Source organism: Schistocerca serialis, chromosome 11, assembly GCF_023864345.2.
Source record: "Schistocerca serialis cubense isolate TAMUIC-IGC-003099 chromosome 11, iqSchSeri2.2, whole genome shotgun sequence".
NCBI classification, from domain to species: Eukaryota; Metazoa; Arthropoda; class Insecta; order Orthoptera; family Acrididae; genus Schistocerca; species Schistocerca serialis.
Genome location: NC_064648.1, coordinates 157,434,076 through 157,460,140, shown reverse-complemented (window position 1 = coordinate 157,460,140; position 26,065 = coordinate 157,434,076). Strand labels below are relative to the sequence as shown.

Genomic DNA, 26,065 nt, shown 5'->3' with positions numbered 1-26,065 from the left:
CAACCTCTCGATATACTACAGCATCATCCGCAAAAAGCCTCAGTGAACTTCCGATGTCATCAACAAGGTCATTTATGTATATTGTGAATAGCAACGGTCCCACGACACTCTCCTGCTGCACACTTGAAATCACTCTTACTTCGGAAGACTTTTCTCCATTGAGAATGACATGCTGCATTCTGTTATCTAGGAACACCTCAATCCAATCACACAATTGGTCTGATAGTCCATATGCTCTTACTTTGTTCATTAAACGACTGTGGGGAACTGTATCGAACGCCTTGAGGAAGTCAAGAAACACGGCGTCTACCTGGGAACCCGTGTCTATGGCCCTCTGAGTCTCATGGACGAATAGCTCAAAATGTTCAAATGTGTTTGAAATCTTATGGGAGTTAACTGCTATGGTCATCAGTCCCTAAGCTTACACACTACTTAACCTAAATTATCCTAAGGACTAACACACACCCATGCCCGAGGAAGGACTCGAACGCTACGCTCTTCTAGAGACCTACGGTACACCGCTGCAAGAAGGGGGGCAAGTTCCTTCGCTTACTCAGGGAATGATGATCTGAGGCAAACTATAATTACACTTGAAAATGTCACTGAGGTTTCTGGAATTATACGGTGAAATCCGAGGAAATCCATCTGATGAATTGCAACACAGACTGGTTTGAAGTGTTTTAGAATGCAGAAAATACTCAGAACTTACATGTGTTTCCATTCAGAATGGAAAGCCCCCATTCTGTACCTGTATGAGCTGTGGGACAGAGGTCTGACTTAGAGAAACAGATTCTCTTACTGATGGATAGTGGAGGATTTGATGCTGGCTGCATCTGGTTTGCAGATGAAGCACACTTCCGCTTGAACCGAGTGGTGAATAAACAGAACTGGCGATTTTGAAGTTTTGTAAACCCCGTTTGTGTGAAAACAAACCACTGTATTCTCTCAAACTTAAAATTTGTGCTGTAGAAGCATTACTTACCCTTTTTTCATGTGAGAAATGATCACTGGTGAACATTACATTGCAATTTTGGCTAGCATTGGAGGATTGCCCAGGCACAGAGTTCTTCTTGCGAGATGAGACCGGACAAGTGTTTTGCTTTCTTGATGAATACGAGGCTTGTTTTTTTAAGTAAGTACCATGTTGCCACACCGTAGCCGCAGCGCTGCACTTGGCATTCTGCGCATACACACTGGGTACCCACATCTGTTGTCTATGCACTGACGCCATTACAGTCTGATTCTTCCTTGTTTACATTGTGTACTGAGTGTTTAAGATGCCTCTGATAATCGTGAGTCTTGCCGACTGTGAAGTACGGTCTGTTATAAGATTTCTTAGTGCTGAAGGCCTGAAAGCAATCAATATTCATCATGAGATCTGTGCAGTTTACGGAGAAAACATTATGAGTGATGAGTGATGGAATGGTAAGAAAGCGGGTGAGAGTATTTAAAGATGGCTGCACAAATGTGCACGATGAACAACGGAGTGGATGTCCTTTGGTCATTAATGAAAGTTTGGTACAGGAAGTGGACAATAAGGTGAGAGAAATAGATGCTTTATGATTTCCTCCTTGCAGAATGACTTTCCTAGTTTTCTCGTAGTGTTTTGTATGGCATTGTGACCGAGCACTTGAATTACCGAAAATTGTGCGCACATTGGGTACCGAAAATGTTGACGGATGTGCACAAAATGAACATTTAGACAGTGCACTGACTTTCCTCGAGCGGTACCACGACGACGGTGATGATTTCTTAAGCCAAATTGTTACAGGTGATGAAACACGCGTGGCCTACGTCACACCAGAATCAAAGCAACAGTCCACGGAATGGCGGCATTCAGATTCACCCAGAAAAGTGAAGTTTAAGCAAATAATTTCTGCCCGGAAAATAACGTCACAGTTTTTTGGGACAGAAAAGGCGTATTGCTTGTGTAATTTCTGCCTCATAATGAGACAATCAATGCAGCAGATTACTGTAAGACATTGCATAATCTGCGCCGTTCAGTTCAGAACAAAAGATGTGGCAAGTTGAGAAAGGGCATCGTTTTGCTAAAAGACGATGCCCATCCGCATGTGGCGAATCAGACCAAAAATCTCATCATGTCTTTTCAGTGGAAACTCTAGATCATCCTCTGTACAGCCCCGATCTAGTGCCCAGTGCCTACCATCTGTTCCTGCACTTGAAGTAACACCTGGGCGGTCAGCGTCTTCAAGATGTTGACGGAGTCAAAACAGTGGTGATGCAGTGGTTAACAAGTCAGGCGGCAGACTTGTATGAGGAGGGTATTCAAAAACTGGTACAAAGTTATGAAAAGTGCCTCAATATTGATGGACATTATGCAGTAAAGTGGATTAAGTTATAGGCTTTGATGTAAAAATAAAATTATTGACATATCTTAGCACATCATTTTTAAATTTCAAAATGGTACTTACTTAAAAAAACATACCTCATACTTCAGGAAGAAAGTCGTTACATTGGTCTTTTGCAAATTTATTGGTGCACTGATGAATTGGCCTCCTCATTTGCCTGATCTGACTCCTTTTGTGGGGCACATGGGAAGGCGCTGTCTGCCAGAATCGTCCCGTCACAGTGGGTGAACTTCAGTCCGGCTGTGTGGTTTCTGAATCTATTTGCATTGAGACATGCAGCACCATCTGTTAGCATCTGTTTTGAAACTTCTGTATAAAGTTTAATAGCTTTCACAATAAACATATGTTAATTGCAGTTGTATGTCAGTCTTAGTTTTCAAGATATTCAATTTTTAAATCGGGGTCTTCTTCGTTGGATATCCTGTGGATGGCATTATTCTTACATAATATATGCAGTTGTGCTGGAATGCAAATAATAGCATGTTCAAGCATGTACTGCATGGACTTCAAGCCAATTTGACATTCACTTGTAATGGAAAGCACTTCAGATATAATTCCTCCTGCTTCCAGTCACACCATGGTGCAGATTAACCAAAGTAATCGTATTATGTCCTTTACATTACAACAAGGGGAGTATGTTGAATTAAAGAAAAAAAAAACAGACTTATTCGAGGAAACTGGCCCAATGCTTTTTTTTTTAAGTGAGTTGATAATGTCGTATTTTAAAACTATGGAACAAAACACTGATTTTTTAGCTCACGTCGTCTTGTAATGTGCTGTCTTCAAACATGTATTCATACACATAATTTGAGACTGGTTAAATAACTTGTACATTTTTTTGTATCAATCTTTTACAACAACTGAGCAAACAACTCCAACCTGAACAACAGTAAAAAGAACTCATAGCACTCACTTGTCATTGCACTGGCCTTTATATGTAACAGCCCATTGAGAAGTTCATTGCTACTATTAATAGTTTTGCAAAATTATAGTGGGAAAATTATATATTCATGTAAACTTTAAGTGTAACATTAAGTTTTACAATAATGAGAAAAAGTAACTGAATCTTCCATTGGTGCTTGCAGAACATGATGATGATGATGATGATGATGATGATGATGATTGAAAAGAAAACACTTCCTAATGTTCGGAAAAATTATATTTATTTGACTGCGAACCAGCTTTCGGTTTCTCAAGCCATCTTCAGCTGACAGCTGAATGTCGCAAAAGCAGACAAACATCATGTGCAACTTAGGCAGATTTTATTTGTTTGGAATAAACAAAAATGATAGAGTGTTTACATAAGAGAACATTACACTGTGTTTGCTCACTTAAAAATAATTCCAATAATTAAAAAAGGGGGTGTGAACAAAGTGAGATACATTTAACAACACATGAGAAATAGCTGAATTTACAGTTTGAATCTTTAAAACCCTTGGCGTGGAGTGGTGTATATAAAATCTCTTGCAAGCAGTATATAATAGTGTCTATTGGTCAGTCAGGTGCAGCTGTGGCAATTAGGTTATGTGAACATTAGAAAAGCCGGAAACTGGGAAAGAATGATTCAACGTTTGTGATCATATTTTAGCTGTAAACCATGCATATGAGGCAGAATGTGAAGTTTTAAGTTCCTAAAAATTAAAAAAAAAAAAAAAAAAAAAAAAAAAAAAAAAAAAAAAAAAAAAAAAAAAAAGGAGCAAAGATGAGCCTACTAGAAATATTGAGAATCAGCAAACACATCACACAGACTACCAACCTAGTATTGAAGGTTCACACTCTGTTCCTGTTTCCCCCTTTGTTAAATTAAGTTTTCATTACAAATACTAGAGTCAAACTGTAAATTCAACTTGTTTCTCATCTGTTGTTAAATGTACCTCCACATAAAAACTTTGCTTCCTACCCATTCCTCCTTTTTAAGTTACTATAATTATTTCTGTATGCCAAAAAGTAATGTTTACCTATGTAAACACTCTGTCATTTTTGTACCTTCTATACAGATAATATCATGTTTATCTGTGTGTGTGACCTTCAGTTGTCACCTGAAGATGGCCTAAGAAGCAGGAAGCTGTTTTGTGACCAAATGGATATAGTTTTGCAGAACATTACAAAGTGCTATCCTATGAATAATGAGAAAAATGTTTGACACCATTTGTTTTCTAATACAATTTCTTCCGCAAAAGTTCTTAAGGTATGAATGTTAAACAATTGCTTTTGAAATGTGCAAGTATGGACATATGAACAATTTTAATAACTGGTCTCGATTTCTTTCTAGAAATTTTATTTGACAGTTTTCCATTTTTCATGCAAAAGCTGGATTACATGACTGAATTATCATCTTTCTAGATTGCAAATTTTTATTTCAGTGGAGTGTGTATACACAAAATCCAGATTATCATGTTTTGTAATCCTGGAAATGAAATAATGTATCCAACTTCGATACACAGAGCACATTCAGTTTCCTCAAACATGGTACCAATTAAATAGCACCCATCCCCAGATCTAAAGAAAGCGACATAAAAATTGCCTTTTAGTTAATGTCAAAACCTCCTAAGAATATTTTCACAACATACATTTTTGTAGAAGTATTAAAACGTTAATAGTAACATGCCATGCTTAAGTTATAATTGCTATCAAACTATGGAGTTAACCACAGTTAGTGTTATAACCAAATAACATGTAAAATATGTTAAAGATTATTAAGTATGGACCTACTTACAATTTCAATAACTTGTCTCAATTAACCACACTAATCATAACTTGGCAATGGCCAGAGGCTGGTCAAAGCATGACCGTTAGCATAAAAAAACAAGTAGGAGATGAATTGCTACACACAGTTGCTCGCAACCACCGCAGTTTACTATTTATAACTGATAGGCAGTACAGGAAGGCACACAGCTACGATCTCGAAACACACATATAAAAAAGACTAACATTATGATAACACTTAAAAAATATGGAGACAAGAACAAAAATATATAATTTTATTACGAGGGCAGTTCAATAAGTAATGCAACGCATTATTTTTCTCGGCCAATTTTGGTTGAAAAAACCGGAAATTTCTTGTGGAATATTTTCAAACATTCCCGCTTCGTCTCGTATAGTTTCGTTGACTTCCGACAGGTGGCAGCGCTGTACGGAGCTGTTAAAATGGCGTCTGTAATGGATGTGCATTGCAAACAACGGGCAGTGATTGAGTTTCTTTTGTCGGAAAACCAGGGCATCTCAGATATTCATAGGCGCTTGCAGAATGTCTACGGTGATCTGGCAGTGGACAAAAGCACGGTGAGTCATTGGGCAAAGCGTGTGTCATCATCGCCACAAGGTCAAGCAAGACTGTCTGATCTCCCGCGTGCGGGCCGGCCGTGCACAGCTGTGACTCCTGCAATGGCGGAGCGTGCGAACACACTCGTTCGAGATGATCGACGGATCACCATCAAACAACTCAGTGCTCAACTTGACATCTCTGTTGGTAGTGCTGTCACAATTGTTCACCAGTTGGGATATTCAAAGGTTTTGTTCCCGCTGGGTCCCTCATTGTCTAACCGAACACCATAAAGAGCAAAGGAGAACCATCTGTGCGGAATTGCTTGCTCGTCATGTGGCTGAGGGTGACAATTTCTTGTCAAAGATTGTTACAGGTGATGAAACATGGGTTCATCACTTCGAACCTGAAACAAAACGGCAATCAATGGAGTGGCACCACACCCACTCCCCTACCAAGAAAAAGTTTAAAGCCATACCCTCAGCCGGTAAAGTCATGGTTACAGTCTTCTGGGACGCTGAAGGGGTTATTCTGTTCGATGTCCTTCCCCGTGGTCAAACGATCAACTCTGAAGTGTATTGTGCTACTCTTCAGAAATTGAAGAAACGACTTCAGCGTGTTCGTAGGCACAAAAATCTGAACGAACTTCTCCTTCTTCATGACAACGCAAGACCTCACACAAGTCTCGCACCCGAGAGGAGCTCACAAAACTTCAGTGAACTGTTCTTCCTCATGCACCCTACAGCCCCGATCTCGCACCGTCGGATTTCCATATGTTTGGCCCAATGAAGGACGCAATCCGTGGGAGGCACTACGCGGTTGATGAAGAAGTTATTGATGCAGTACGACGTTGGCTCCGACATCGACCAGTGGAATGGTACCGTGCAGGCATACTGGCCCTCATTTCAAGGTGGCGTAAGGCCGTAGCATTGAATGGAGATTACGTTGAAAAATAGTGTTGTGTAGCTAAAAGATTGGGGAATAACCTGGTGTATTTCAATGTTGAATAAAACAACCCCTGTTTCAGAAAAAAGATGTCTTGCATTACTTATTGAACTGCACTCGTAGTATCATCATGATGGAACTTTCCTGTAGTGTTTCAAAATTTGAACTGTGTGCCTTTGTGCACCACCTGTCAGTTATAATTACTAAATTGTGGTTGTCATGGGCAAGCACACACAGCGATTAGTCTCTTGATTGTTTTTTATGCTAAGAGTCAGGATTTGACCAGCCTATGCATATTGGCAAGTTACACTTAGTGACGGATTAGCTGTGGTTAGTACTGTACTTTGGTAACAATTACAGATTGTCGCTAGTCAATCGAAACCCATTATCATTTAGTTGTTATGACAAAATATTGTGATTGAGCAATTAAAATTTGTAGTAAGTAATGCAGATCACCATCTGTCTATTACCTGATGATATCACGTCCTACAAATTTCAGTTAGTGTTGGATAACAGGTGATAAATGTGAAAGAAATAAATACAATGGGAAATATATTATAGTGTAATACTTGATACAGTGCAGTGAGTGCTTTACCAAACATTTCCTTACCTTCATTCTATTATGTCATATGAGATTATATTTTGGGGTAACTCGTCAAACCAAGCAAAAGTTTTTCAAGTGCAAAAACGTATAAGTCTTGTTAGTGGTGTAAATTCAACAAATTCAAAGAACTGGGTATTCTAACCACTGCTCCTCAGTATGTTTGTTCCTTGATGAAATTAGTTGCAAATATTATGTGCCTGTTTCCAACCAATAGCTCAATACATAGTGTCAACACTAGGAATAAGAACAATCTGTATAAAGACCTAAAATCACTTACCTCGTTCCAAAAATGGATCCAATACTCAGGAATACAAATTTTCAATAAACTACCAACAACCATTAAAAACTTAGCTTCATATAAGACACAGTTTAAACGGAGTTTGAAAGACGTTTTAGTAGAGAACACCTGCTACTCTATAAATGAAAGCAGGGATTGTTAGGGCACCTTAAGTAAAAATGTCTTCTAGATTTCAGTTTTGTCAGCGCTTGGTCACAACAATCAACATTAGCTAATTTGTGTATGATAAATTTATTAATAGTGCATAACTAGATTTCATACTGACAGTGTATTAATTCTATAAATGTTAGTGGTTCCAGTGTATTGTAACGTATTCATGTATCTTGACAATCTTCTGAGAGGTGATCAGGGAAGTGACTGTTATATTCAGATGTCCTTTGTTTTTTGTGATATACTTTCTGACGTGTTCCACAACCACAAGAATTCCTTCATTTTTGGGTGCATAGAGTGTAAACAGGATCTAATCTAATCTCACATACTCCTACACGAATCTGAGCTAGTTACTTGACATGTTGCAAAAATAAGTGTATCCTTCCAGAATAAGATTTTCACTCTGCAGTGGAGTGTGCGCTGATATGAAACATCCTGGCAGATTAAAACTGTGTGCCAGACCGAGACTCGAACTCGGGACCTTTGCCTTTCACGGGCAAGTGCTCTACCATCTGAGCTACCGAAGCACGACTCACGCCCGGTACTCACAGCTTTACTTCTGCCAGTATCTTGTCTCCTACCTTCCAAACTTTACAGAAGCTCTCCTGCGAACCTTGCAGAACTAGCACTCCTGAAAGAAGAATTAATCTGCCAGGAAGTTTCATATCAGCGCACACTCCGCTGCAGAGTGAAAATCTCATTCTGGACACATCCCCCAGGCTGTGGCTAAGCCATGTCTCCACTATATCCTTTCTTTCAGGAGTGCTAGTTCTGCAAGGTTCGCAGGAGAGCTTCTGTAAAGTTGGAAGGTAGGAGACGAGATACTGGCAGAAGTAAAGCTGTGAGTACCGGGCGTGAGTCGTGCTTCGGTAGCTCAGATGGTAGAGCACTTGCCCGCGAAAGGCAAAGGTCCCGAGTTCGATTCTCGGTCAGGAACACATTTTTAATCTGCCAGGAAGTTTCAAGTGTATCCTTGTAGTATCAAAGCTGGGCTGTAACGGTTCACCTTTAACGTCCGGAAGGTGTACGCCCCAGCTGAGGTCCCTGACTGTCGACAACGGCGTGACAGACTGGCCATCCGCGGAACTGTCGGACGCCTTGGCGCGGCTGCTGGGTTCCGGACTGCTGGCGGAGCTGCGCTCGCTGACGGTGGAGGGCGCGAGCAGTCGGGGCGTCGAGATGGACGGTCCCCTGCTGGCGGCGTGCCGCGGCTGCCCGCACCTGGAGCGGCTGCACCTGCAGTGGACGGAGAGGCTGGGCGCACGCGGCCTCGCGGGGCTGGCCGACCTCGGCGACCTCCGCCGCCTGCGCGTCAGCTCCGTCGCGACGCTGCCCGCCGTCGACTTCCTCCCGGTCGGCCTCGAGGAGCTCGAGCTGTCCCGCTGTCACGGCGTGCGACTGGACGGCCTCGCCGCGGGACCCGCCCTGCGCAGGCTGGTGCTGGACGGCTGCGCCCTGGAGGGGGAGCGCCTGGCCGGGGCGGCGTGGCGGCTCGCCTCGCTGGAGGAAGCGAACCTCGCGGGCAATCGGCGCCTCCGCGACCTCTCCTTCCTCCGTCCCTGGGTGCGCCTCCGCACTCTCAATCTCGCGGACTGTGACAGCTTCGACGGGGATACCTTCGGCACCCTCGGGTTCCTCGGGCAGCTCCGGTCTCTGAATCTTTGCAGGTACCTCTTTCCACACCTTGTTTCTGTCCCTTTGAAGAGAGTTTGTCTAAATTTTGGAAAAATCACAAAGTGTGTGTGTGTGGACATTAAGTGATTTATCAAGTGTGTTCATGTACAGGGTTATTTGTAAGTACCCCCAGATTTCAGATGACGGCTGCGTGCAAAGTACGAGACGTACAGAAAACAGACATATATCATTAGATACATTATGCCTCCAAGTTTTTACTGCACATTACAGGTGTTCAAGATGGAACCATTTTGTGACATGGCAGATGTCACCTGCTGCTACCCTGGGAGTTGCAACGGCAGCAGCCCACTTTGGAAAGGTGTTCATTGAGTTGCCTGTCTGCAGGTGCAAGGTTATTTGGTGTGACCGTACAGAGCAGATGATTCGTGTACATGTTCCGACACACCTGCTCCCTAGTGGTGTGCTCTCCACAGTGTCCATTATGAATTGAAACTTGGAAAGAAGCTTTAGCTGCCAACGTCATTTTTCTGTATGCCTTGTACTGGGTGATTGAAAAGTTGTCCACATAAAAAGAAATAAAGTAATTTATGTATATTATTTCAGAACTTCACACAAATTTTTATTACATGTACTCGAAATTTGTTGCCCTGTTCAGTATCACATGCACAAACCCACTTTCCTGTGCTTGAAGCCTTTTTGCGCAGCACATTATTACTGATGTTGTTAATCTTCATTGCCATGTTGCTTTTTCAATTCTGCCAATATGTGCAGCTCTCTGTATAGACCAGGGATTCCCAACAAAATTTTCTCGAGGACCCCCTCATCGGGCACAATTGGTACCTTGTCATATCACAGTATCAAGTACCTAAAAAAGCCAAATTAAGAGTCTTTTTATACGTTTTCTATTTTTTGTACTTAGAAAAAAACATTGACATATTCGTTATTGAAAAAATATTGAACTTAAAACTTTTTCAATTTAGCCATCATTGTTATTGTTAAATTTTTGATTATTGCTCAAAATCTTTGTCTTCAAATCTGGGTGTTTAGTATAACAAACCCCTTGAAAAAATAAAAATTGAGTATGAACTGAAAATGACACGAAAAAAATTAAAACTGAGTGTATTGGTGTTTCAAGTGTACTACATTTGAGATTGCATTGAGTAGACATGTGTGAAAAATAAGAAAACACTAATTTCATACAAGGTATTATTTATTTGAAAAAATGCAGTTACAACAGAGTACTCCATCAGTACACAGTTAGTTTTAATTTTCAGTTCTTAATGAGATGAGTTCAGTCTGACCTTTGAGTCCTTTGTTTCTGTGGGCCTTTCTCGTTTTTACGAGTCACTTTTTAACCAACGGTCCATTTTTAATTACGCGAACTATAGCTTCCGCGAAAAACAACACTTTACAAACACTACTGTTTTAATACAGAATATTAAATATGTAAACAACATGGTCTGTGAAAGCACTGGCAATAAATTAACAATGGCCGATTGTCATCTGAAATGCGAGTTTCTGTGTAAAGTGACTGTCAGTTGTCAGCTGCAAAAAGGCAGCGCACGCTGTCTAACGGCATACAGCAGAACTATTTGCCTCTATTAAATTCTAGTTTTGCACTAGAGTGTGTTAGTGTCAGTTGGCTCTAGGAAGATGCTAGACGCAGAAGATAGCATTCGCTAAAGCTCTGCTCGTGCAGGAAGCGACCATAACAAAAAATCTGTTATCATATGAAATATATTTAATAATTTTTATTCTAATAGCATCTTGCGGACCCCTCTGGCATAGCTCACAGACCCCTGGGGGTCTGTGGACCACCTCTTGGGAACCACTGGTATAGACCCATCCTTTAAGGTAGCCTCCACAGGAAGAAGCTTTGAGGTGTTAAATCAGGAGAACGTGGGGTCCGTAATCCGTTGGAGATTATTCGATCACCAAAATTTTCACGTAACAAATGTGTTGTTTCATTAGAAAAGTGACAGCTGCCACTGCAGTGCAGTAACTGACAATCCTGTTCATCTGCCTTAAGAAACAAAGTGAACTGTTTAGTGATGTATTGATACACAACAACCATGCGCCATCAATTCATGTACACCATGAACATTCATGAAGTTTTAACTTCTTTTTGAGCATCAATATCTGAGACTGGGCAGATACTGTCTTCAACATTTTGAATGTGAATGCATCCTCCATCTCAGCCTATTTAGCATCTTTCAGAGTGGCTAGCCTTCCGGTTCTCTCCTCGTATGTAACTGATCTGCAGTCACAGAAATAGATGATTAATTTTGTAACTGTTGAATTGTCGGTCACTGTGGCATATGGGTATTTACCAGAAAATGTGTTTATGACACGTGCATGTCAGTGACTGGAAAAATACTGTTCAACAACAAAACTTGTTGTTCCTCTGAAAATGTCATCTATACTGAGCAGTGAACTGTGAAATACTGCTTACTCTACATCATTTGTATCCATTACAATGGCATCTTCATTTGTTGTTGGTAATGCTTGTAATACTGTGTTGTGGTAGCTGATGGAACTAATGGGGTGCATCTCCTCTTTACAGATTTGTTCATTTTCATGTGCATGACACACAGTAGTTTTTGTGCAGCTGTCTTCACAAATCCCAGAGATGTGTTGTTGTGGTCTTCAGTCCTGAGACTGGTTTGATGCAGCTCTCCATGCTACTCTATCCAGTGCAAGCTTCTTCATCTCCCAGTACCTACATCCTTCTGAATCTGCTTAGTGTATTCATCTCTTGGTCTCCCTCTACGATTGTTACCCTCCACGCTGCGCTCCAATAATAAATTGGTGATCCTTTGATGCCTTAGAACATGTCCTGCCAACTGATCCCTTCTTCTAGTCAAGTTGTGCCACAAATTTCTCTTCTCCCCAATTCTATTCAATACCTTCTCATTCGTTGTGTTATCTAGTCATTTAATCTTCAGCATTCTTCTGTAGCACCACATTTTGAAAGCTTCTGTTCTCTTCTTGTCCAAACTATTTATCGTCCACGTTTCACTTTCATACATGGCCACATTCCATACAAATACTTTCAGAAATGATATAAAATGTAGACTGGCAATGGCAAGGAAAGTGTTTCTGAAGAAGAGAAATTTGTTAACATTGAGTATAGATTTAAGTGTCAGGAAGTCATTTCTGAAAGTATTTGTATGGAGTGTAGCCATGTATGGAAGTGAAACGTGGACGATAAATAGTTTGGACAAGAAGAGAATAGAAGCTTTCGAAATGTGGTGCTACAGAAGAAAGCTGAAGATTAGATGGGTAAATCACATAACTAATGAGGAAGTATTGAATAGGATTGGGGACAAGAGAAGTTTGTGGCACAACTTGACCAGAAGAAGGGATCGGTTGGTAGGACATGTTCTGAGGCATCAAGGGATCACCAATTTAGTATTGGAGGGCAGCATGGAGGGTAAAAATCGTAGAGGGAGACCAAGAGATGAATACACTAAGTAGATTCAGAAGGATGTAGGTTGCAGTAGGTACTGGGAGATGAAAAAGCTTGCACAGGATAGCGTAGCATGGAGAGCTGCATCAAGCCAGTCTCAGGACTGAACACCACAACAACAACAACTTTCAGAAACGACTTCCTGACACTTAAATCTATACTCAATGTTAACAAATTTCTCTTCTTCAGAAACTCTTTCCTTGCCATTGCCAGTCTACATTTTAATCCTCTCTACTTCAACCATCGTCAGTTATTTTGCTCCCCAAACATCAAAACTCCTTTACTACTTTAAGTGTCTCATTTCCTAATGTAATTCCCCCAGCATCGCCCAATTTAATTCGACTACATTCCATTATCCTCGTTTTGCTTTTGTTGATGTTCATCTTATACCCTCCTTTCAAGACATTGTCCATTCCGTTCAACTGCTCTTCCAGGTCCTTTGCTGCCTCTGAGAGAATTACAATGTCATCGGCGAAACTCAAAGTTTTTATTTCTTCTCACTCCCTGCATTTTACCCCTGCCACCTTGAGAATTTGAAAGAGAGTATTCCAGTCAACATTGTCAAAAGCTTTCTCAAAGTCTACAAATGCTAGAAGCGTAGGTTTGCCTTTCCTTAATTTATCTTCTAAGATAGGTCGTAGGATCAGTATTGCCTCACGTGTTCCAACGTTTCTATGGATTCCAAACTGATCTTCCCCGAGGTCGGCTTCTACCAGTTTTTCCATTTGTCTGTAAAGAATTCATGTTAGTATTTTGCAGCCGTGACTTATTAAACTAATAGTTCGGTAATTTTCACATCTTTCAACACCTGCTTTCTTTGGGATTGGAAATATTATATTCTTCTTGAAGTCTGAAGGTATTTCGCCTGTTTCATGCATCTTGCTCACCAGATGGTAGAGTTTTGTCAGGACTGGCTCTCCCAAGGCCATCAGTAGTTCTAATGGAATGTTGTCTACTTCCGGGGGCCTTGTTTCGACTCAGGTCTTTCAGTGCTCTGTCAAACTCTTCACGCAGTATCTTGTCTCCCATTTCATCTTCATCTACCTCCTCTTCCATTTCCATAATATTGTCCTCAAGTACATCGCCCTTGTATAGACCCTCTATGTACTCCTTCCACCTTTCTGCTTTCCCTTCTTTGCTTAGAACTGGGTTTCCATCAAAGCTCTTGATATTCACGCAAGTGGTTCTCCTTTCTCCAATGGTGTCTCTGATTTTCCTGTAGGCAGTATCTGTCTTATCCCTAGTGGTATGTGCCTCTACATCCTTACATTTGTCCTCTAGCCATCCCTGCTTAGCCATTTTGCACTTCCTGTCGATCTCATTTTTAAGACGTTTGTATTCCTTTCTGCCTGCTTCATTTACTGCATTTTTATATTTTCTCTTTCATCAACTAAATTCAGTATTTCTTCTGTTACCCAAGGGTTTCTACTAGCACTTGTCTTTTTACCTATTTGATCCTCTGCTGCCTTCACTATTTCATCCCTCAAAGCTACCTATTCTTCTTCTACTGTGTTTCTTTCTCCCATTCCTGTCAGTTGTTCCCTTATGCTCTCCCTGAAACTCTGTACAACCTCTGGTTCTTTCAGTTTATCCAGGTCCCATGTCCTTAAATTCTCACCTTTTTGCAGTTTCTTCAGTTTTAATCTACAGTTCATAACCAATAGATTGTGGTCAGAGTCCACATCTGCTCCTGGAAATGTCTTACAATTTATAACCTGGTTCCTAAATCCCTGTCTTACCATTATATAATCTGTCTGATACCTTTTAGTATCTCCAGGGTTCTTCCATGTATCATGTTAGTATAGTGCTATTTAATTTTTCATGAGATGCTTTATCCAGCTAAGCAGTAAGGAAACTTTGCCAGTAAAAACTTCATGCTACTTTTAGAATTTTCATTTTGCCACAAATGTGCTGTATGGAAAAGCCTTGGTTTTTTTCCCTTGTGCATTTTTGGCAATGTCAGTGAAGAGAGGAAAAAAATCAGTGCACTGTACGATGATAAGTCTTCACAGTAGTCTAACTTGTCATGAAATAATATTACTGCAAATAAAACTCAAAGTTAATTTCTACTCAGTTTGCAGACTCTGATAATATGCCAACAGTAACTACCTGGATTATTTTCTATTTAATAGAAAACAGCAGTGTTGAATAAATTTTTATATTTTTTTAGTCAAGGTGCAATAGTCACAAATTTCAGTACAGTTGACATACCATTCCTTTTTCTGTACAGAGAATGCCAGAGACAAAACAATACATTTGTATCTTTCATATTTAACACTAAATTACACTTTATACATTGACAAAATGGCCGAGCATCTCAAGTTACATTTTTTTTCATGTATAAAGTATTGTCTTTTCTATCTCACAAAAGAGAGATTATTCTTTTTAACACAGTTTATGCCTTTTAATGTCTGTTGGTATCACTGCCTGATGCTACCAGTCCACTAGTGCCATCTGTTGGCCAATGGCTCCATTCTGTCAATCCATCATACTCTTCCAGTTGTCATTGCTGCCCACATGAGGCACCACCACATCGTTGGTCCGGCATTAACTATGTATTGTCATGAAATACAAAATTATAAAATATGAATCAAATATGGTCTTGCAGGCAGGAAGAGAAAACCATAGCTTATTAGTATGAAAAAGAAGACGTAAAATAAAAATTTTGTGAGTGAACACTAATGTTCCTTCACAGTGTCTTTAGTCTAAACATGATCACTTGCTGGTTGAAACCATTTATGGCATTGCAAAATGCTCTTATGATAGAATAAGGAAAAATAAAAGAACTGGTTGTTTGAATTTGTCATTACTGACACTAAGTACAGTATCCATGATATATCATAACTAGAACCTGTATTCTTACAGATGGTAAAGTCTTAAAATGTGCTTGCATTCAAGCAGTATTTCATATTTAAGCATGCACATTGTAGCAGCAAAACAATAAAAATATTTGGTATGAAAATAACTTTCTTTATTTGTTTTTATTTTCTTCTAAAATAGGATACAACAGCCATTTCTCCAAATTTTTGCCACGTAGTCTCTTGCCTTTCTCAGACAGAACATTTTTGTACATGGAAAATGACCTTTCTATATCACAAGAACTGACAGATGTGTATTGAAATGAAGAAATTTTGGACAAGTCATATCATTTTCACTGTGGTAGGGTCTGCACCTGTGATGAATTTTTTGAAAAATTTCATGATGCCCTCAGCTGCGGTTCTTTTTATTTCAGATACAATGTGTCTTGAAAGGAGGATATAAGATGAACATCAACAAAAACAAAACGAGGATAATGGAATGTAGTCAAATTAAATCGGGGGATGCTGAGGGGATTAGATTAGGAAATTAGACACTTAAAGTAGTAAAGGAGTTTTGCTATTTAGGGAGTAAAATAACTGATGATGGTCGAAGTAGAGAGGATATAAAATGTAGACTGGCAATGGCAAGGAAATCGTTTCTGAAGAAGAGAAATTTGTTAACATCGAGTATAGATTTAAGTGTCAGGAAGTCGTTTCTGAAAGTATTTGTGTGGAGTGTAGCCATGTATGGAAGTGAAACATGGGCGATAACCAGTTTGGACAAGAAGAGAATAGAAGCTTTCGAAATGTGGTGCTACAGAAGAATGCTGAAGATTAGATGGGTAGATCACGTAACTAATGAGGAGGTATTGAATAGGATTGGGGAGAAGAGAAGTTTGTGGCACAACTTGACTAGAAGAAGGGATCGGTTGGTAGGACATGTTTTGAGGCATCAAGGGATCACAAATTTAGCATTGGAGGGCAGCGTGGAGGGTAAAAATCGTAGAGGGAGACCAAGAGATCAATACACTAAGCAGATTCAGAAGGATGTAGGTTGCAGTAGGTACTGGGAGATGAAGAAGCTTGCACAGGATAGAGTAGCATGGAGAGCTGCATCAAACCAGTCTCAGGACTGAAGACCACAACAACAGCAACAACAATTGTACACTTTCAGCTTTAGGCCATTTTCAAGTATTTTATGGACTATTTTTTATGTCGTGTATGTCATTGCTCGTATGACTCCATGTTATGCTCATAAAATAAATCCAAGATGTTTTACACTATTTTAGGAGCGCTTATATTTTTTTGTTAACTTCAAAAATTCAGAATCAGGATTTGATGTAATAACTTTTATTTTTTATGTTTTGCTGCAACACTCACTTTTCCACGGAATGATTGCAAAGATTTTTCAACCTCTTCGATACTTGTTGGAATTCCACCAATTACCTGTGGCTTCCAACGTATTGCTGCTGACAAATGCACAAAATCTGATTTGATGTAAGTTGGGTCATTCTTCAAAGGTGTTTTCTTGAATGCCACTTCCACAAACTGCATTTAATGTTTTTCAGTAGAATGAAGCAAACAGGTGTTAACTTCAATAAATTTGTGGGTATTTACGGTTTCTTACCAACTTATCTTCATCAAAATTATCATAGTAAAAGATGGTGGGATTCATTCAGGTACTCCATCTGGTTAAAATAGGATGCGGTGGCGCAGGTGCTTTTAAGGATACCTTCAGTAGGAAAAAAGTCAGCGCGTGATTTTAATTAATGCTGTCTGACTTATCAAACCTTTGTTTTTGTGTGTCTATTTACCTTATTTGTCGAGGATATCAGCTTATTCACATTGTCATGTGTTAGAGTCACTGTGTCAGCTAAACAGTGTATCATGTGGGCTAAACATGTAATATGCTTTAGTGTATTAGGATAAAATAATTATGTTCCTTACCGTAACAATATATGAGACAGCATCACTTAATTACAGTATGACCCTACTTTCATTTACATTTTTTGACACAAAATGTATTGTTTTCCATTGACATCCACCCATCTGAACCTGGGGCGCTCAAGCTCATTACGAGTTAACAGACTGCAACAAAAATTTGTAGAATTACTGATGTTTCGCACTTTCAGCATAATTCATATAGCAAAAATGTTAATAATCTTGCTGTCATGCAAGTTATTGCAGTGTATGTTCTGAGGCCAGATAAATGATACAGTATGCAATATAACTGTCTAACTTCATGCAGGTGTGTCGCCAAAATTGTCAGAATATGCATTTACTCCCCAAATGGCAAAATCGTGCAAACGTGGCTGCGTCACACATTTGCATGTAAATCTGGGCATTAATCATATCTAATAGTATAAACTGACTAGAGTGAAAGAAGCAAAATTGTCCCAGTAGATATGGGTCCACAAATGAGCTGTCTTCAGTATCAAATATTGTCCAAGCTGGTACAAATGTATTTCAGATGTAAGCTTTTCAATTTTGCTATAGAAATGTATCATCTATCAAATCTCTGAGAAGGCTTGGCAAAATTGATTTGACCCTTTCTGCAGTTTCCATCTGTTTGTCAGCAACACTGTCGGCATCTGAAGCCTTTCAAGACTGTAAGAGAGCAACAGATTTCGCATGAACATCATTCTGGCAGAATGGACACAGTTATTGTGAGCTTTCTTCATTTGGATGCTTTTTCTTTATCAAGAGTTCATTCCTTTAACCTTTATCCGGAGGGTCTCCAAAACAAACAAAAACCTTTTCTAGTGCAAAAACACGTGGTTTGTACTGAAACAAAAATGATGTTGTTGCTTCAGTCTGAAGACTGCTTTGATGAAACTCTCCATGGTAGTCTATCTTCTGCCAGCCTCTTCATCGCTGAATGAACTGTTGCAACATAACCCCATTTGTACCTACCTCCTGTAGTCCAGCCGAGGTCTCCCTTTACAGCTTTTATCCCCCCACAATTAACAGGCTGATGATGCCTCAAGATGTTTTGTGTCAACTGATCTCTTCTTTTAGTCAAATTGTGCCACAAATTTCTTTTCTCACTGATTCAGTTCAATACATCCTCATTAGCTATGCCATCTGCCCATGTAACCTTCAGCAGTCTTGTGTAGCACTGCACTTTGAAGGCTTCTGTTCTCTCCTTGTGTGAATTGCATATCGTCAACATTTTCCTTCCGTACAAAGCTACACTCCAGACAAATGCCTTCAGAAAAATTACTTCCTAAATCTTAAACATATATTCAGCATTCAAAACTTCATCTTTTTCAGGAACACTTTTCTTACTATTGCCAGTTTGCATTTTATATCCTCTCTACTTCAGCTAGCATTAGTTATTTTGCTGCCCAAAATGTTTTAACTCATCTACTAGTTTTAGTGTTTCATTTTCTCACTGCATGACCTGATTCAAAGTGACCATACATTCCACACCCTCATTTACTTTTCTTGCTGTTCATCTTATAATATCTTTTCAAGACACTAACCATTCCATGTAGATTAAAATTGAAGAAACTGCAAAAAGGTGGGAATTTAAGGAGATGGGACCTGAATAAACTGACTAAACCAGAGGTTGCACAGGGTTTCAGGGAGAACATGAAGGAACAATTGACAGGAATGGGGGAAGGAAATACAGTAGAAGAAGAATGGGTAGCTTTGAGGGATGAAGTAGTGAAGGCAGCAGAGGATCAAGTAGGTAAAAAGACGAGGGCTAGTAGAAACCCTTGGGTAACAGACGAAATATTGAATTTAATTGATGAAAGGAGAAAATACAAAAATGCAGTAAATGAAGCAGGCAAAAAGGAATACAAACGTCTAAAAAATGAGATCGACAGGAAGTGCAAAATGGCTAAGCAGGGCTGGCTAGAGGACAAATGTAAGGATGTAGAGGTCTATCTCACTAGGGGTAAGATACATACTGCCTACAGGAAAATTAAAGAGACCTTTGGAGAAAAGAGAACCACTTGCATGAATATCAAGAGCTGAGATGGAAACCCAGTTCTAAGCAAAGCAGGGAAAGCAGGAAGGTGGAAGGAGTATATAGGGGGTCTATACAAGGGTGATGTACTTGAGGGCAATGTTATAGAAAGGGAAGATAATGTAGATGAAGATGAAATGGGAGATACGATACTGCGTGAAGAGTTTGACAGAGCACTGAAAGACCCGAGTCGAAACAAGGCCCCCAGAGTAGACAACATTCCATTAGAACTACTGGCGGACTTGGGAGAGCCAGTCCTAACAAAACTCTACCATCTGGTGAGCAAAATGTATGAGACAGGCAAAATACCCTCAGACTTCAAGAAGAATATAACAATTCCAATCCCAAACAAAGCAGGCGTTGACAGATGTGAAAATTACTGAACTATCAGTTTAATAAGTCACGGCTGCAAAATACTAATGCAAATTCTTTACAGACGAATGGAAAAACTGGTAGGAGCCGACCTCGGGGAAGATCAGTTTGGATTCTGTAGAAATATGGGAACACGTGAGGCAATACTGACCCTACGACTTATCTTAGAAGCTAGACTAAGTAAAGGCAAACCTACGTTTCTAGCATTTGTAGACGTGAAGAAAGCTTTTGACAATGTTGACTGGAATACTCTTTCAAATTCTGAAGGTGGCAGGGGTAAAATACAGGGAGTGAATGGCTAATTACAATTTGTACAGAAACCAGATGGCAGTTATAAGAGTCGAGGGACATGAAAGGGAAGCAGTGGTTGGGAAGGGAGTGAGACAGGGTCGTAGTCTCTCTCCGATGTTATTCGATCTGTATATTGAGCAAGCAATAAAGGAAACAAAAGAAAAATTCGGAGTAGGTATTAAAATCCACGGAGAAGAAATAAAAACTTTGAGGTTCGCCGATGACTTTGTAATTCTGTCAGAGACAGCAAAGGACTTGGAAGAGCAGTTGAACGGAATGGACGGAGTCTTGAAAGGAGGGTATAAGATGAACATCAACAAAAGCAAAACGAGGATAATGGAATGTAGTCGAATTAAGTCGGGTGATGCTGAGGGAATTAGATTGGGAAATGAGACACTTAAAGTAGTAAAGGAGTTTTGCTATTTGGGGAGCAAAATAACTGTTTCCAGAATGAAATTTTCACTCTGCAGCGGAGTGTGTGCTGATATGAAACTTCCTGGCAGATTAAAACTGTGTGCCCGACCGTGACTCGAACTCGGGACCTTTGCCTTTCGCGGGCAAGTGCTCTACCAACTGAGCTACCAAAGCACGACTCACGTCCGGTACTCACGGCTTTACTTCTGCCACTATCTCGTCTCCTACCTTCCAAACTTTACAGAAGCTCTCCTGCGAACCTTGCAGAACTAGCACTCCTGAAAGAAAGGATATTGAAAGTTTCATATCAGCGCACACTCCACTGCAGAGTGAAAATTTCATTCTGGAAACATCCCCCAGGCTGTGGCTAAGCCATGTCTCCGCAATATCCTTTCTTTCAGGAGTGCTAGTTCTGCAAGGTTCGCAGGAGAGCTTCTGTAAAGTTTGGAAGGTAGGAGACGAGATACTGGCAGAAGTAAAGCCGTGAGTACCGGACGTGAGTCGTGCTTTGGTAGCTCAGTTGGTAGAGCACTTGCCCGCGAAAGGCAAAGGTCCCGAGTTCGAGTCTCGGTCGGGCACACAGTTTTAATCTGCCAGGAAGCTTCAAAATAACTGTTGATGGTCGAAGTAGGGAGGATATAAAATGTAGACTGGCAATAGCAAGGAAAGTGTTTCTGAAGAAGAGAAATTTGTTAACATCGAGTATAGATTTAAGTGTCAGGAAGTCATTTCTGAAAGTATTTGTATGGAGTGTAGCCATGTATGGAAGTGAAACATGGACGATAAATAGTTTGGACAAGAAGAGAATAGAAGCTTTCGAAATGTGGTACTACAGAAGAATGCTGAAGATTAGATGGGTAGATCACATAACTAATGAGGAGGTATTGAATAGAACTGGGGAGAAGAGGAGTTTGTGGTACAACTTGACTAGAAGAAGGGATCGGTGGGTAGGACACATTCTGAGGCATCGAGGGATCACCAATTTACTATTGGAGGGCAGGGTGGAGGGTAAAAATCGTAGAGGGAGACCAAGAGACGAATACACTAATCAGATTCAGAAGGATGTAGGCTGCAGTAGGCACTGGGAGGTGAAGAAGCTTGCACAGAATAGAGTAGCATGGAGAGCTGCATCAAACCAGTCTCAGGACTGAAGACCACAACAACAACAACAACAACAACAACAACCATTCCATTAATCCACTCTGCCGAGTCCTTTGATATCTGTGACACAATAACAGTGGCATCAGTTAGTCTCAAATTTTTTTTTTTATTATCTTTTCTGCTGGAACTTTAATTCTCTCTTTATGTACATGGTTTCTAACAAGGAATCATCAGTGTTCAGGGAGATGATAAGATGCTCGTCCAGAGCAAAAAAATGTAGTAAAGATTGACTCTAAAGTGCATAAGTCAGGAGCCACGAGTACTTGTTCATCTTCATGATTGTGAAACAAATCCCTTGTACTGAACAAGTGCCCATGGCTACTAGCCTTTTTTGTTTCGAATCGCTATTCCTGTCAAACCCTGAATATTGACCATTCCGCCTGGGACACTCTGTATTTTGTTGGTTCCTTGACTCCTTGCTCAGTGTACCAGTTGAATAGCATTGGGGATAGGCTACAGCCCTGTCACACTCCCTTTTTAATCACTGCTGTCCTTAAATAGGACATGATAATATTTAACAATGTGACCTTACAGTATGGACAGATTTGCTGAAGAAAACCATGAGAACACATTAATATCTTCCAGAATACTTACAAGACTGTATCACTTTGGTAGAATTGATCACAAGTAAATTCTCTGCATAATTGCTAAAGGGCACTCATAAGTTGTTTGTCAAAAAATTACTAGTCATAAAATGGTTGAAAAATTGCCACAATTTATTTTTACCCAGTTTTCACCTCACATAGCACACACAGTCTTGAAATTTTAACATTGTGTGGAGCACAAAACATTGTGCATCTGATCCGTGTACCTTATTTGTGTTACTACTAGTTTAAATTTTAAGTCACTTTAAATTTGTCCCAATTGCGCTAGAGCTCACATAATATTTTAGAGCCATTTACAGAAAGCCATGTGAAACCACAAGTTCTGTGTATCCTGAGGGAAAATTATGCAAAGTTCAATTTTATTGTATACAGAACATATGTGCAAAATTTCATCAGTTTGCAAATGGTTAGCTGTGGGCCACTGACCCACTTGATGTGGAACAACTCTCTAACAAACAAATAATTTCACTTAATCTGAAATTGTGACATTACAATTCTGGGGGCACTATATGATCAGAGACCATAGCCATGAGAGAGCACTGTAAAGTTACAGAATTGGAAAATACTTAGAAAAATATGAGGATCCTCACAAGGAAATGGAAGTTGGATGAAGAGAAGAACATCTGACTAGCGAATAGAGAAGCTAACTAACACTGTACAAAAGAGGTTCTGAAAATTCTATGACCACATTTATAGAATTGACAAAAATACATCTATCACAATAATATTCAACATTATTATCCCTAAGAAAGTGAAAATCAACTGGCGAGTTGAAACTAGGGGAGATTTGGAAGACAGGATCATCACAGTAAAAACAGTTATAAATCATCTAGCCTCTGGAGCACTTGATAATGAAAGACATATTTATGGAGAAGCTTTAATATAAGAGTCAGAGGAATGGAATGAAAAAGTGTTATGAATTTATGAAGAGGTCTTGGGAGGGTAAGAAGGCAGAACGCATCAAGCCGAGTGCCAGATTAAAAGCACTCCTTAAGCAGACAAATGGAAGAAAGGGGAAGGCAGAGGGTACTCGATGAGTCAGTGGAAGAGGTCAGGCCACCAGTATTTCTTCCTTACTGCAACACAACTACCAGCAAGGCACGATGTGTTCTGCAGAGGTATGGCTTCAAATAGTGTTTTGATGCAGTGTCATAGATCTGAGAGTTTTCAGTGAAGCTAGTCCTCTTTCATCATCATGAGTTGGTTAGTTTCAGTTAAAATCAAACAATGAAAAATTGAGCATGGAATGTAATAATATTGTTGGTTTCACTTAATTTTTACAAATGACCTACTTCAACAAATAGCAGACAAAATGAACAGGTATGCTACAGTAAAAGTAACAATAGTGACCCTGCTTCCACAGTGTTCAGTATGGTGGGACTGGAGAAACGTTACTGCAGAAGAAATGAAATGCTTCCATGGTGTGCTACTGAATATGGCATTACAAAAGTGTAAAAACATGCAGGACAGTTTTTAACAGAACCATTGAAACAGAATGTGCAACTCACAGGAATGATGCAGGCCAATAACAAGAATCTTCCAGCTATGATCAAGAAAGGAGTTGTACATATAAAGAAACATGAGATAAAATGCCTCTGCTATTACAAAATGATGGCTCTGGCATGGAGGATAAACAAACTGTTGCCATGCTTTCTACAAAAGCAGATAACTCAGTGTTCACTTATAGAAAGGGGAAAAGGAAGGAAAGGGGAGAAATAATTAAACCAAATGTGATTATTAATTTTACTTTGAAGATGGGCAGAGATGATTGATCTGACCATTCTTTTCCCAGTTATGATTTTGTAATGAGTGAGAAGTCTCCTGTGGTGGTGAAAACAGTATTTTTAGTTGTTGGAGGTAGGACCCACACAATAACCACTGTGGAAAGAGAAGTCTTGACAACACTGTCTCACAATGCAGTCTGTAAAAGTGTTGTAAGAGACTTGGTTGTTGAAGAAAGAGTGAAAAGAATACAAGGACAGAAATGAGGACATTGTTCAACCTCTGGTGACATGACGTGCTTAAACGTAAAGTTGTCTGCCTTTGGAATGAATGCATCACTGATTCTGCATGTCAGGGATCCGATAGTTTATTTGTGGAGGTACGTGGCATCAGATATCTACACACAGGTCATGTAATTCGTGTAAATAATGGGCCATTGATTTTCATACATGGTGATGGCCACCCAGATGGGTTCCGTAGGATTTACATTATATCTGAGCCAGTAAAACATTGCACTTGACAGTTCACATTATGTCAAGTTACGTTGGCTATACTGCAATAGCAATGTTGCAACAGCAGCCTCTACATACATAGCAGACGATACGGATTTCCATTCCACCTCGTAAATGTACGCTACTGGGCAATAATAATTTGTTTTTGAGTTGCTACCACAAGACAGAAAATAAACAACTGCATTATACCGTAGATACAAGTATAACATTGCACACACCTTCGATAATGGAGCAAAGAAATACAGGAAATAAACGTTTGATGATGACCGATATCTTGGAAACAGTATGGTACATAGTTTACAAAATAAATAATAACTGAGGTTGTAGCTTCTCACCCTACATTTTATTATGACATTGATGCAATAAATAACTAATTTTCATAGCTTTTCACTCATCAATTTATGGTGACAATGACACAATTGCATCCAGCTCCCCATCATCACTGTTGTTGGAATCAGAGGTGAAACCATCTTCATCGTTGTCATCACCAAGATAAATCACTAGCTGTTCACGGTTACCAGTGATACCTTCCAATGTCTGTGCTGCTCGAATAAGTTTTCAATGTGCTCGACCTTTTTTTCTGCATCAGGCTGCATCCTCAGTCACAAGAGCTTCATGCAACAGCGTTTCCACCTCTAGTATTGTAAAGGACTTATTATTGTTTTTTATATATGTCTTCACATCACTCCATACTAACTCAATGCGATTGAAATGGCAGTGATATTGTGGCATCCTTATTACAGTATGATGCTGCTCCTTGGTGATTTCGTCCACTATGTAAGTAGGCATCATTGGCTTATTTTCATTAACAAGCAAATATAACAAAAACTTCGTCATGCTGATATCTGCACCAATATTTTGTGCCTGTAACCACTGCACCATAACTTCTTTGTGGTCATTTGTTGTTGTGGCCTTGTTCATTATCACTGAATGTCCATCACAATTGTTGTAGGAACTGAAAACTATTTTAAAAGGTGTTCCATAAAATTTCGAGCTTCTTCTAATATGTGACTGCATGCCTGAAATTTTATGGAACAGTCTTTGTGCCACGAAAATAGGAAGATGTTTTAAAAGGTTCCTGAACCACTCAACAAATCATGTGTGACCCATGTCCTCATGGTAACTACCTGTCTTTTTCGACCAAAAAGCTAAGAGTGTGTCAGGAACAAAACCACTGGAAAAAACTGCATGGACCACAATTAATCTAGCTCCTCTTACCATTGTGTGATGACCACTACTGCTTGGAGTGTCATGCATCCATCATTTACTGACAGCTTCCCTGGCATTAACCCATGTTTTGTCTAGCCATATTATGGAATTAATGTCTGTGCCCCGCGTTGCTGGCTTTGTTTTGTGTGTACATAAGCAACATATATTGTGGTTGGTTTCTCCTGTGTGATTGCATTGTTCTATGCTTTGTGCAAGAATATGCTTTGAACTGTTACAGTATGCATCTTTTCTAACAGGACTTTCCATCCATCT

At 39.8% G+C, this 26,065-nt stretch overlaps 1 protein-coding gene and 1 long non-coding RNA gene across 8 annotated transcripts in view; one reads left to right on the top strand and one right to left on the bottom strand.

Moving 5' to 3' along the window:
- Positions 1-26,065, top strand: part of LOC126426830 (F-box/LRR-repeat protein 14-like) — a 624,998-nt gene that overhangs the window by 17,385 nt on the left and 581,548 nt on the right. For all 3 annotated transcript variants that reach the window (XM_050088854.1, XM_050088853.1, XM_050088852.1), the window contains exon 2: positions 8,651-9,295. In XM_050088854.1, coding sequence (XP_049944811.1) covers positions 8,808-9,295 — 488 coding nt within the window. In that variant the 5' untranslated portion in view covers positions 8,651-8,807. The remainder of the gene's footprint in view (positions 1-8,650; positions 9,296-26,065) is intronic.
- LOC126426836 (uncharacterized) overlaps positions 1-26,065 on the bottom strand; it is a 409,903-nt gene that overhangs the window by 54,150 nt on the left and 329,688 nt on the right. The gene's annotated exons all lie outside the window — the stretch shown is intronic.